This window comes from Hirundo rustica, chromosome 7 (assembly GCF_015227805.2).
Source record: "Hirundo rustica isolate bHirRus1 chromosome 7, bHirRus1.pri.v3, whole genome shotgun sequence".
In the NCBI taxonomy this organism is placed as follows: Eukaryota; Metazoa; Chordata; class Aves; order Passeriformes; family Hirundinidae; genus Hirundo; species Hirundo rustica.
Window position 1 is genome coordinate 7,064,339 of NC_053456.1, and position 13,679 is coordinate 7,078,017.

A 13,679-nucleotide genomic window follows, 5' to 3' on the forward strand; every position below is an offset into this window, starting at 1 on the left:
TAAACTCTTCCTTGAACAGCAGCTTACCAAAAATGCTCCAAGCACCTAAGGAAAAGATGCAACAGCATCACTTCTTACTTTGCCAACAACAGGGTTTGACCTCTCATGTGCTGTAGGAAGCTGTGACCACAGAAGTTTACAAAATCAGAGGCTGAAAGCAGGAAAAAATTGCTGAGTACATTTGAAGTGCTTGGACAGCTCATAATACACTGCAGTGGGCATGACAAATGAATGTCTGTGTAAATCAATAAAGCTTTCTGTAAATGGAGAGAGGGTTTAGTATGAATAACAAAGGAGTGCCCATGGTAACTGTGGGGTAGCATTCTGGCAGGGATTTTAAAGTTCACTGTCATAACTTTGTTCCTCTTGACCTTTATTGATGATACCTTCAGAGCACGCTGAGCTGCTAACTAGCCATACAACCTTTAGACCTTCATCTCCTGCCCATGACTAGATGATCTTTAAAGGTCCTTTCTGATCCAAACCACCCCATGATTCTATGATCTCCTCTTCCCTTCATGCAAAATGCATGTCTCCCCCTGCTTTCTTCTTTCTACCCCCTCCCATCCTTTTGTTTTGTCTCAGCTCTGAGATAAAGGTTGAGTAAGGAAAACTATCTTGAACATAATTCTCTTTTAGTCTTGCTTCTCTTTTATTCGTGCATTCTAGTAGAAGATTCAGTGTTTTAATTAATTTCATTGTCATTATAAAAGGACAGAGAGCTGTCTATTGAAGCATCAGATGTGTAGATTTTATTAACTTTGAAACAGTGCAAACAGCTGCCCCACAGGAGAAAATATCTATGGGAGAGAGAGAAAGCTATTAACTGACTCAAAGAATTTTTATCATTACCAGGGCTATGTTTTCATTCTGAGGAAAGAATCAAAATCAGTTGGCAAAGTGTCTCATAATGGCTTTATGTTAGCAGTGGTATCAATTCAAGGCAGCCTGTTTGTTAAAGTAGTCTGAAGTTTTACTTTTACCTCCATCTCCCAATTCAGAACCACGTTGTCTCTAATTCAGGAAGTTGGAGGCTGCTTAGCATTACCCAAGTCATCTTTACATTTTCCAGTGTTGGGAGAGACTCCAGTGCAAAATAATTTCTCCCAAATCAGAATTGGGAGGGATGTCTATTTTGACATTTTAGGATCCTTGAATCTGTAGTGATCCAAAAGCAGCAGGTACTGATGTTTCTTTTAATTTGTGCCACAGTTACTTTTGGCTGACTGAATGCTGCTGTGCTTTGTGAGCTGCACCCCCGAGAAATGATGTGCTGGGGGCAGGCACTGCGAGTTCTGTGTGTGCTGGGCTGCATCACTTTCAGTGTTAGCCAGGCTGAGGGACACAGAATGATTGTTCATTTCCGTGTGTGACATAAAATATACTCAAATTCCTAGAGGACAGCTATGCCTGAAACTAGGAACCACTTTAGAAATCAGTGGCTGTGTCAGAAAGTGCCGTTCTCAGGGCTCTCAGTTGCTTGTGCTCAGCAAGCTCAGTGTTCCCTGCATAGTCCCCTGCTGGGTCATGGGTGGGATTAGTGGCTGCACTGGGCTCAGAACTCTCACTGCCCCTGGGTGCCTGCAAGTGTGCAAAAGCTTCCAAGCTGTGAGAAGACAGGGGGGCTTCTTCCTGCAGCTTAGCCTAAGTGTGGCCTGAAAATAAAAAGGGAAATTTAATAGCAGTTTCCTTCAAGGAGAAGTGCTGTGCTTAACTGGCAAACGATGCCCAGAATATACGAGAGGAAGGCAGACCCTTTGGGGCAAAAATTGAGCAGCCTTTCAATAACATCCAAACCCAGTGATTTCTGTTAAATAAATGAAGGTTTGGATTAGGAGGCAGGGTTTTGAGACTGTAAGTGCTATTACAAATTTTCCAAATGAATACTTTCGGGGGAATGAGCATTATTATCAAGTATTTGGTTGCACTGTAGAGTGATTTAATGTCTCAAGTACTGGTTTTCCCATGTTGTGGGAACTGGCACAGATTGTAAAGCAAAGTCAGTCAAGTGTTCCCTTCTACTCTAGTCCTCATTACAAAAATGCCAAGTAAATAGGCATGATTTGCTTGGCAATCAAGAAGCACAAAAGTCAAGCTAACAGTGACTGCATTACATCCTTGCACTACAATTTTAGAACCAATGGTGTGAGAATCGGTTTTATTATACAGATGTTTCCACTGTGGATTGATAAGAGCTTAAATGTAGCCTTTATTTATACTGCTGTCAGGTTTAGATTTCCTAATTTTGGTAGCCTGTTTGGAATGCAATAGCTTGCTGAAATCAGAGGTGCAGTGAACAGATGCTGGAAGATTTAGCATTCCATTTTGCAGCATTCCAAAACATGGAGTAAGAGAAGCACGGGAACTTACTGTGTATTTTGTATAGTACAAGTGTGTGCTGTAGTTCTTCTGCACATTTCTCTGTGTGCAGGCAGTCTGCCCAAACTGTTTTAGGATAAAATTATACCATGTATTTTTCTGTTAATGAAAATGAAAATTAAAACCAGGATCCATCAGTATATCACTATGTGTAAGTCTGTGCAGACGAATCCTTTAGTGATTGCTTCAAAACAGTAGGAATTTCTTCGGGATGACATTTTAGGGGGATATTCATAGAGAAAACATCCAAAAATCTTTAACTCAGGAATATCTTATGTAACCAACATCTCTTTATTTTATCAATGAATCTCAAGAGTATGTCTGTACAGGCAAACTCTGGTCTCTTCAATCTGGAGGACTGTTTACTCTCCAGCTCCTGATTTCTTACCGCTACTTTTGCTTTTGCAGCTTCTTCTTCTCCTTTGCCACTTTTGCATTTGCTGCTTTTTGCTGCCTCATCTCGCAGTGCTCTCTGCAGGATCACCCATAGACTTTTTATAGCCATATGTTGAACCCATTCATAGGTGACATTGTGAAAATATGATGCAGAGCATTTTACCACCTTTGCTGGCTTTAATTGTACCCTGGAGATAAAGCACAGATTCTGTACACTTGCTTATTTAGACTTTTAAATAAGTAAACTCTATATGCCCTTGTTTCTTACCACACTTTGACTCTTCAATCTCTTTCAAGATGCTGGATAATAGTGTACATTTACTTTTGCTTCCTAGCCATACTTCTGTGATTCAGCTGAATTTGAAATTTTTTATTAATGAATCAATTTAATAGACTTTGGCATTCTTATTTTGTTGATTCATTGACTTTTTTTTAACAGCGAAGAGGAAACTGTACATCTTTCAGAGTCTTTCCATACAGCACACTACATTAATTTTCCTCTAAAACTACAAATGTTAACTATATTTATCACTGTTGTTTTGTGTAACCACAATTCCTTTGAAACAGCACTTGTTTAAGTTTTGTAGGTTGACAGTAGGTTAAAGTAATGCAAGTACTGTAAATTGCATAATAGTTGTAATTATGGGGATGTATTGATTTTGGTGTTATGGTTACGTGATAGGAAGTTATGCATGGGAGGCAGAGATTTCTAGAGTCAGTTTTAACTCACAGATTTTTATATGTGTTGTTTTAGTTTCTGAGTCTTTAAGAGAAGACTAGTTGAAACTTGCTCTGATGAAACTGCATCACACTTCAGAGATTTTCCTTTTCTTGTACTGTAAGAATTCCTAAAGTCAATATAGATATATAGAGAAAAATACTTTAATTTACTCTGATTTACTTAGCAGATTATGCTGTTTTTAAGTTTTCACTATATAAAAATTTGAGCGTAATGAAAACTAAAGACAGATGAAAGGCTGTATTGCGCAGGAAATTTTATCATATTTAAAATTACCTAAGTGTGGAAAAAAAAAGTCTGACTTCAAGACTACATTTAGATGTTGCAAAATACCCCTCACTCTTGAAATAATTGGATTTTTTTTTGGTCAGTAAAGACTATTAAATTTATCAGGGTCAGTTAAAGGGCGTATTAATTCACCAATTAGCTGTAGAGTGACCTGTGCATGTGGGGCTCCCCACTGGAGAAACCAGGCTTGAGAGGAGCTGCCACAGCTAAAAGTTTACATAATGTTGGCTTTTGTTTCCCTGTGATAGTGGCTGCCTCTGTTTGTGTCCAAGTGGTTCTCAGGTAGCAAGTTCCCTCTGAACAGGAAAGGGAAGAAGATATGTCAATATCTTTTATGGTGTTTCATTGCCAACTCTATTGCACCTGACAAGGTGAGATGGTGGACATACATGGAGTATCTGCTATGATATTGTTCTAAATTGTAATGCAGGGTGTGAATAAGCTCATAGATGAATGTCACTTCTGGTTTTACTCAAAAGCACCAAGCTGCAGCAAAATAGATGGTATGGTGCATTTTATTCTGGATCTTGAAGAGGTACAGTAGGTAAGCCCCCTGAGGATTCCTATGAATTGTCATATGGTGAAAAATCTCCTTTGCTAAATTTACCTATTTACTTATTTGTTCCATTTTACTGTAGGCAGAGAATTCAGCACTGGCTCTGGAAAATGAAAATCAGAGAGAGCAGTATGAAAGATGTCTCGATGAGGTAAGGTAGATAAAAAGGTTGTTCTTACCTGCTACTATAATTAAATTAATACAAATTAATCTCTCCCTCTCTTAGAAGGTTGACATTGTTCTGCAATTTTTGTATTACTTCATTCTAATTAATTCCAAGAGCATGTGTCTGGCAGTCAAAGGTGTTGTTCTCCACGACCTCTGCCGTAAATCCTGTTTTGACCACAGCTCTTCACTGAGAAGTTGCTATCCCTGTGACCATTGAACTGGTTTGCTTTCATTAGGCAGAGGAGATTAGAATTTGCCTATTAGGTGCTGTGCACTCCTTTTCTGTAAAGTGGAACACATGTGGCAGTGGCTTCTCCATTCAAGAATCCTTCAGCTTTCCCGTGTAAAACCTTCCATAACCCTGGAGTTGAGTCTCTCAGCTCCCCGTTAGGGTTACATACACAGCTTTTAATGCTGTTTTTTCTAGCTCTTGCCTAGATCAGAGCTTCCAGTTACAGCTAGAATATAATTCACCCCTCACATGCTGTCTGAGCACTCCAGCAATGCCTACATTGCAGAAGTGTTTAATATCTCCTGTCACATGGAGCTTTCCCCAAACACGTGCTGATGCTCACTTCTTCCTCCTGACAAGGCTCTTCAGCATGCCTCAGAGTGGTTTCAAAGCTCTTAGTGGCTCAAAGTGTTGCTTGCTAGAAATCATTTACCCATTCCATGATAAGGATGTGTCGTGGCATAAGTAATTAGCTGACATGCAAACAAAACAAGAAGACCCTCAGCTGTACCTTGGAGAAGAGAGTAAGTGAGCAAGCAAACCACCCAGGGCAGATGGCAATTCCAGTCTTCACACCAGCTTTTTAAATTTTTAATCGGTATTTGCTGGAGTGTTGGAAGCATGAGCAATACAGCTCTGGTACAAGATACCTCCTGTTTAGTGCATATTTTCATCAGCAAATCCTCTCTTTTGCCACTATGGCATATTTTTGTCAGGGAATTTGCAGATACACCTTCCCACTGGTCGTGCCCTGCCTGTTCTGTGGCTCTGGGGTAGGAGCAGAGCCTTTGCCTGCAGTGCCTGACTCACTCTTTCAGTGCACACTCGAACCATGCGTGGATACCTTGGTGATAAGGATGAAATTACCATATAATTGCTAACTTCTGTTTGAATTACAGAGCCTGACTTAAAATTATTTTCTGATTGTCTAGGACAAAATCTGCTTACATAATTAGTTTTGGAAATGAGTGAAGCACCGTAGCTGTCCATTTCAGCAAAACACTCCATTGCAGATTATAAGGACAGAAAACATGTTTTTATTCTGTTTGCAATAGCATGACGGATTTCTGAGACAAGATTGTTTTTCACACACTGTTTTAGTTTAAAGATCATATAATTAAATCAAACTATGCTCTGAACTTTATTATCTTCAATTATCTTTATTATGTTGTCTGTTTTCAGTTCTTCTGTATTATCACAGCTGTATCCATCTTCTTTCACTGCGTCAACTTTTTCAGGAGAAAGTGCTTCTCATCACCTCCGGGTTTGCGCTTCTCTGTTTTATTTTTTTTTTAATCTCATTCTTTTTTTGTGTGTTTCACAATGCTTTGGCAGAGGTACTGTAACAGCATTGTTTCAGCTGGCACAAGCTTGGACTTAATGCCTTCTGTTCACTTGGGTGAAGAAGTTTTTTGCCAGGGACTGAAGCAAGAAAACCATATTTAATAGCTGCAGGTTCTTCAGGAGTCCTGGGTCAGCATTCACCTGAGCACATTCCTTTGGTGGAACTGCACAAGAAATCACACGTTCTCACCCTCTTTCTTTATAGTAGCAATAAAGAGAATAGGAGATGAGACAGAAGTTTAGTTAATAACCAAAAAGTCCTTTCCAGCCAGGGATTGTTACTCAAGATCTTAAGCAAATAAAATGCTTTCCATAAAGATTTTTTAAAACATATTTGAAAATATTTCCACTGAAATTTTTAAGTGCTTTAAATCTGATGGTTGCTCTGTTCATAACTCATCCTACACCAGCCCCTCTTCTTGAAAGTGAAAATTTCCTCAGCCCTTCCCCAGTCTGTCTCTCAGAACCTGTTCAGTGTTTTTAGGAGCAGATGTATTTCGAGAGCAGCCGTGTATCTGTGCTGCAGCCACACTTTGCCTCAGGGGCACCTGGCAGGTTTGGAGTGAGGAACAGAGCTGTTCCCAGGAACACAGGGCTGTGATCACACCCAAACCTGAGACAGCTGAAACTGCCACTGAAACGTGTGAGTGCCTATTACAACCATGATTTTAATTTTTTAATTTTGCCTCTGTAGTCAAGTGAGCTGTGAGTGCAGTGAAATTCTCCTGGGCTGATGCACAAGGAGTGCTTCCCTCCCAGGCTACCTCCTGACCATTCTGGCTGTTCCACCTCTGGGAGGCTTGACAGGCCCTTGAGGAACTGAAGGCTGGGAGCATCATCTGGTAACTCTAGAGAGAACGCTGCCATCATTCACTCACTCTCAGCAGGCTCAGATTGCAGCTTCTCTCCCCCGGGCACGAGCAAACTGTGCTCAGGGCACTCCAGCCCCATGTAACCTGGCCACCCTGGCAATGTCACCTGCCTGGTCCCTCAGGGTCACAGCAGAGTGAGGAGGACACCTGTGATGCACTGTATGATCTCTGCTCAGGTGTTGGTGGCCATTAAGCTCAATATGAAGAAAGTAAAAATAGCTGCTGTGATTTTTCTGTCTGTCTGTAGCAGATACCAGAGCTGAGTTTTTAAAGATATGCTTGCCATTATTTTCTCTCATTTTTCTTTTTTTTTTTTTAATCAGTTATTTTACATAGTACTTTTCATTCGTATAATGCCCTACATTTAATATTGTATAAATGCCTGCAACTGTGACATAAAAATGCACGCTCTGTAATCATTTTGATGGTAAAATTCAATGAAACTCAAATGTTCAGAGAGATTAAATCTGAAAAGCATACGGGTCAAGCTGAGCAGTCCTTTATGAATTTTAACAATTATTCACTGGTTCTAAAATAATTGTTCACCTCTGAAGTGTAAATGTAAAAACCATGGAACAGTATTTGGAAAAAAAGTGTTACTGAAATGTTACAGTACTTGATAAATAAGAAAAGAGCTTATTTAATTTCAGACATACTCCATAAATGTATCTTTCTGTTGCTGAAAAATTTAATGCAAAACCCAGGATTGTCTTCATGTACCTTTGGGCTTTGAGGTTAACATGCTTAATCCCAGTTTCCTATTGTGGAATTCAGCTGTCAGTTTATCTGTAGGTGGCAATGTCATGGTTATTCACATCACTGTGCCAACTGAGATTTCTGTCAAAGCTTCACCATATTCACATGCAGGAAATTTTACAGCTTGGGGTAGTTGGTATTTTTGCTGACGTTTTAAGAATTAACTAATCGAAAATGCAGAGTTATCTCAAAAAAAAAGGCATTCTGTTTTTAAGATTTGAATAAAAGATAAATCTTTTATTTTAGTACACTTGAAATATCTTTGCGCATATGGAATCAAACGTTAAAGGCAGCTGTGTAAAATCTCAGTACTTGTAAAAGGCATAACAGATGTTGCATTAGAGTGTCTTTTCTTTGATTCATTCTTTTATACCTTTTCTATTAAGACCACTTTATGACATATATTTGTAAACATAATTGCCTAAGGAAAAAGTGAAGCTGGTTCTTTTATCTCTTTTATTGCAATCCAGAAAAGGAAACATCACCTAAAGGTTTTGGCTCTTAAGTTCAATGGAAAGGCAAGGCAGTGTGAATGCAAGGAGTGTCACCATCTGCAGAACAGCAGACCAAGGAAGCAGCCAGCTCTTTTCTGTTCCTTGTTTCACCTTGATTAACTGCAGTTATCACAGGTCAAGTAGTTTTACAGGGATTGAGCCACAGTTATGCCTCATATAAGTGGGAACGTAATATTTTCACATTTTCTGCAACTCAGAAGTCAGTTCCTCTGCCTTCAGTGATCTCAGTTTCCACAGTTTTTGGTAGTTGTGACTATCAGTTTTGTGGAGCTGGTTGATGTTGTTCATTCACATCCATGGTGTCTCCTGATACCTGTAAGTTAAAATGAAGTAGATTGTTGAGTTCAGCAGCTTATTTCCATATGCTGTAGGAGTAGAATGGCAACCTTATTTGAAATGCAAACATTTGGCTATGATTCCACTTATTGAGTGCTAAATTAATTTTAGTAACTGCAGAACATTTCACTGAAGGCTTCCCACCTCTGTTCCTGCTGAATACCAAAAATACAGACCTGAAAAATCTTGAATGATAATGACAACAGAGTTTGCCAAGTTGCTAGATAATAGAAAAAAATAGCCACATTTTTCTAAAGAACCTGGTTACATATCTTTCTTGCTGAGTTCCATGGGAGCTATGAATCACTGGCAGGTACTTGCATTTAGATACCTATCTTCACTCAAAAGCTGGAAAATTTGTCATACATTCATCAGCAGGTTCAGTTTTTTTCCCGTTTGGAATATTATGCCATTTACACTCCTCTGTACAATATGTAAAGCCGTAGGAGTCATTTTGTAGGCTATGCTGTTGTGAGTGACTAGTGCACACTTCAAAGAACCTTTTAGCTCTTCCTTGCTGAAGTAACTCTGTGTCAGAAAGTAAAGAAATAATGTATTCGCTATGGTTTGTTCAATTTTCAGGTAGAGCAGACAGACCTTAAAGTACCTGCCAGAAGGAGCAGTGTCGGATGGAGAGCCTGAGAGCCTGCAGGGCCAGGCACATGGGCTTTCAAAACCCTAGCATGTTTACTTCTGTTGGTTATTACTGTTCTAATATTAGTCTGTGTCTTCTGTTAAATCATGTATAGAGCGATTCTTTCGCAGCGCTATTCCACAGGCTGCCTGAAGTCAGGGACCAGTTTGGAAAAATAATTTGATACTCGGCAATTTTATGAGTATGAATCAAATGTAGCTTTTGTATCTAGCAGAAGTAAATTATTTACAGAAGTGAATTAGCTGCTGCAGCTCTTTGCTCCCAACGGAGTTTACATCAGTGGTGGGGGAGGGGGTTATTTTTTGCCAAGAAAAACAAGAATCAATGCAGATTATTTAGTGTTACCTGCATAAATTTTAGTGCAATTTCCACAAACCAAAATCAAATCAAAAATCTCTTTTTTCTCTATTTGCTCCACCTAAATGCAGGAGCAAAACTATAAGGCAGCACATTTTGTGATAACATGTGCATATATGGTGTCGAACCTTCAACAGAAAATCTTACCTCAGTCTTTCTTTCTCTCCCTCCTTCTTCCATCTCACTGCCCTTATCCTTGCTGGTAAATATAAACTAGGAAGGATGTATAAAATAAATAACTTCAAAAATTCCCTGTTGAATATATAGTTCTTCTAATCAATGGCGTGTAATCTCGTTCAAGTCAATTATGCTATGTGGGGTGAATGCCTTCCAATCACGTTTCGATGACAGTAGGTACTTTAATTTTCTGTGGCACTTTATGGTTTCTGCTTGTCATGATAGATGTACCATTTTGTCAATAGTTAATCAAGAAACAATTAAACTTCATGAAAACATTCAGGCCTCCCTCCTTGGCTGGTAAAAATCTGCTCTAGTGAATGCAGACAATCCATGCTGGTGCATACCAGCCACATATAGAACTGTGGAAGTTTAATCTATTGCAAAGAAGAGATGACAGAAGTTAACCAAATGCCCCTCATGTCACACTGCAATTGATACAGCGTACATTTGCTTGTAATGAGGACTAGCACAGAGGTAGTTGATGTGAATTTCATGTATTCTTACTGGTATTATCTGATTAAAATACTAGCAAATAATGAAAATGCTGGAAGTGATGGTGGTTGTAGATAGAAAGTGGAGTGTAAAACCACTGGCAACTGTAAAACAGCGAATGAATATAACAATCTTTTAACACTCTGGTCGGATCTGACTTAACCCCTTGGGCCCCACATTGGGTGCCAAAAAAGGGCTGTCGTGGTTTTCAGCTGAGATGGAGACAGAACACCATACAGCTGCTTGCTCAAATCCAATAGGATGGGGAGAAGAGTCAGCAGAAAACTTGTATGTTGAGATAAGAACATTTTCCTTCCTGGCAGCTCTCCTATTTGTGTCACCTGACATTCCTTGGTGTGGAATTTCCCTTTGGCCAGTTCAGGTCACCTGTCCCAGCAGTGCTCCCTCCCAGTTCCTTTTGTGAGCATCCTCACTGGCAGAGCATGAAACAAGATAAAAAAACAGTCCTTGACTTAGGATAAGCACAGTTTAGCAAAAAACCAAAACATCAGTGTGTTATCAACACCATTCTCATTCTGAATCCAAAGCACAGCACTGTAACAGCTACTGAGAGGAATTTAACCCTGCCTTAGCTGAAACCAGGACAGGCCACAAAAGAATGTGTTGTTATGCATACACACACATGATAAAATATGTAATTTTGTTTACTTTTTTTCTTTCAGGTAGCTAATCAGGTTGTTCAAGCTCTACTTACTCAAAAGGTAAGTTGTGGTTTGGGTATTTTCAGTGTAACTGAAAGCTTGCAGATATTCCTTGTTTATTTGAGAGAGATGTATATATTCTTAAACAGTATACATTTTTAAACTATGTTCACACATTCAGTAAGCAGGCGAAGTACTGCACTGGAAAAATACTTGTAGGATAATTGCAAACCTGGCACAATGAAGAGATTCACTGTGGCTTCTTCAGAGGTCTGTCCTGCATCAAGTCCTGCCTGAAGGTCTGGTTTTCTGAAGTGGTCTTTGAGTTAAACATGATTCTGTGATTTCATTTTGTCAGGGAGAAAAAGAGGGAAAGACAAACAAAATATAAAGTTTATAACAATAAGCTGTGAGCATTTCAATATTCATGGAGTGATCCTTTGTGAGGTCTAGACCACTTGATGGATGTGGCATTATTAAAATGCTTTGGATCATTTAGTTTTAAAAAGATGATTCGGAAAGAGACATAAATGCAGTCTTTTAAAGCAGATAGTGGAAAGGAGAATATAAACTATTTTGTCTACACCTAATGACAGGACAAGTAATAATGTTCTTAAAATGCAGCAAGAAACGCCAAGTTAAAATAATCAAAAAAACCTCTTGCCACACACACAAAAGTATTCTAGATGCAAATAGTTTTTGAAGCTCCAAAGCCTCCCTTTATGGACATCATTCTGCCCAGAGGACATCATTCACAACTCTCCCTGTGAAGGGAAGAGTGGGGACACAGGGCACAGGCAGGGTTGAAAGTGTCATTGCTCATCCCGTGATTTTTAGATGCACAACAAAGGTTTTTACTCTGGAAGGGGGGTACTGCCTTCCAGCAGCTCAGAGGTGATTTGTGCAAGCCACGACACCCAGGGAAGTTTGCCCTGCTGCTGTCTGTGCTGTGTTTCTCTGTTTACATGTAGGAGCAGGGTCTGTGCATCATCAGAGGACTGCGGAGCCATTCCTGTGACACCTGCTAGAAATACAATTTGAAGTATTTTCTAAAAAAATCCCAAATAGGTGTTTCTATACAGTTTCAATGGAAATGGAGGTATTTTCTCATGTTAATATACTCAAAAACCTCATACGCATTTTGTGTTTTAAAACCGTGTGTGATGAAATACTCACCAGAGGGTTAATCTCAATATATTAATCTCTAGTTTGGGAATATTTTGATTGTTTCCCAAATGGAGAGAGGAGCTTCCTGATTTCCTTTGCAAAGGTGTCAGACATTTTGATGACTGCAGACTTCTTCAGTAATTAATCCCTTCCAAACCCATAGGAACTGAGGAGTTCCTAAGGATACAATAAAAACAGATCCGAATACATTTAATAAAGTGATTTACTTAGGGTTGATGGGATTTAACAGCTGCTTACCTATTACTGAGTAATAACAGCTAATTTAATATCCATAGAAAGAGGAAAGAGGGTACTTTTCTAAATGCTAATGAATATTAACTGTTATGGTGCTCCTGACACCATTCATACGAGTTCTTTTATAAGAAAAGACAGGAGCACAATAGTGTACAATAAAGAGGAAATTGCACTCCTCACACCAGTCCCCAAAGGGTAGATATCAGAACCCAAATAGTGGCTGGTAAACAGATAAATCTACCATCGTGCAGCTGAGCAGTAGGACAGAGTCAGTCATGCCACAGAGAGATAACACACCTCTGGAGCAGAGCAAGACGTGAAGGAAAGCTGAGAGCTTTCACAAAAGGGAGAAGAGTGATTTTGTACAGTAGCACACACTGCGTGGGCTTTGCTGTGAATTTGAAATCATCCCTCAAGGACTAATTTTCACTTAAATTAAGTACATGCTGTAATGTAACGAATAAAGCGCTGTGTACTTGCTGGGATGTGGAAAGACTGTGATCCCACTGAGAGATTCTGGTGACACAAATTGAGTGAGCAAAGCTTGAGTGATTTATCAATGTCACTGAATCCTTGAAATGGAATTACAGTCTTAAACGTTCACTTTTCAGGTATGTAATTTGTTACAATACGTATAGAATTGCTCTAACATGAGAGACTTTTTTTTGATGTGACTGGAGGAACTGCATTAAATTGAATTTGTGCTGAGTTAGCCACGCAGCATAATTTCACAATTTTATGTAGCAAAATTCTATGGATTTTCTACCACTTACTAATAGAAAATTTTGCCTCTAGGAACTTTAAGAAGTCAGATATCCAACAAAATTAACTGAGCCAAACATGTATGCTATAATACTGAAAACCTCCACTCTTTCTCATTCCACCTGAAGACTTCTCATATAACATGAGCTGGTTGACTGTTAAGAAGTGGATTTTTAAATTTTTTTTTTTTCCATATTAGATCTGGATCAGCAGTTTGAAATTTGAGCTAAACCATTTAAACCATTTAATTAAATCATTTTGTGACCTGTTTATTTACCTCTTGCATTGCAATCTCCGCCACAGGAGTGTATTCAGGAGATTGTTCTTTTTACTCTGGGTTCTGTATGAAAGCTGTTTCTCTATTTTCATCAATTAAATTTTTTTAAAAAGTGAATTATGTGTTAATTAAAGCAGAAAGAAGCACGTTCAGAGGGAGAGCAGTGTTTTTCTGGAACCTCTGCTGAGGTCACTGGATCCCATTTTGGAGAAGAGTGAGTCTCATTCGCACTGAAGAGATAAAACAAGACTACAGAGCTGCTCGGATAGCACTGTACAGAAACCCTGGGAG

The 13,679-nt window shown here is 39.1% G+C and overlaps 1 protein-coding gene across 1 annotated transcript in view; it reads left to right on the plus strand.

The window, feature by feature from the left end:
* NCKAP5 (NCK associated protein 5) overlaps positions 1-13,679 on the plus strand; it is a 347,214-nt gene that overhangs the window by 249,351 nt on the left and 84,184 nt on the right. Inside the window, exons 8-9 of the mRNA XM_058421378.1 lie at positions 4,441-4,509; positions 10,949-10,987. Coding sequence (XP_058277361.1) covers positions 4,441-4,509; positions 10,949-10,987 — 108 coding nt within the window. The remainder of the gene's footprint in view (positions 1-4,440; positions 4,510-10,948; positions 10,988-13,679) is intronic.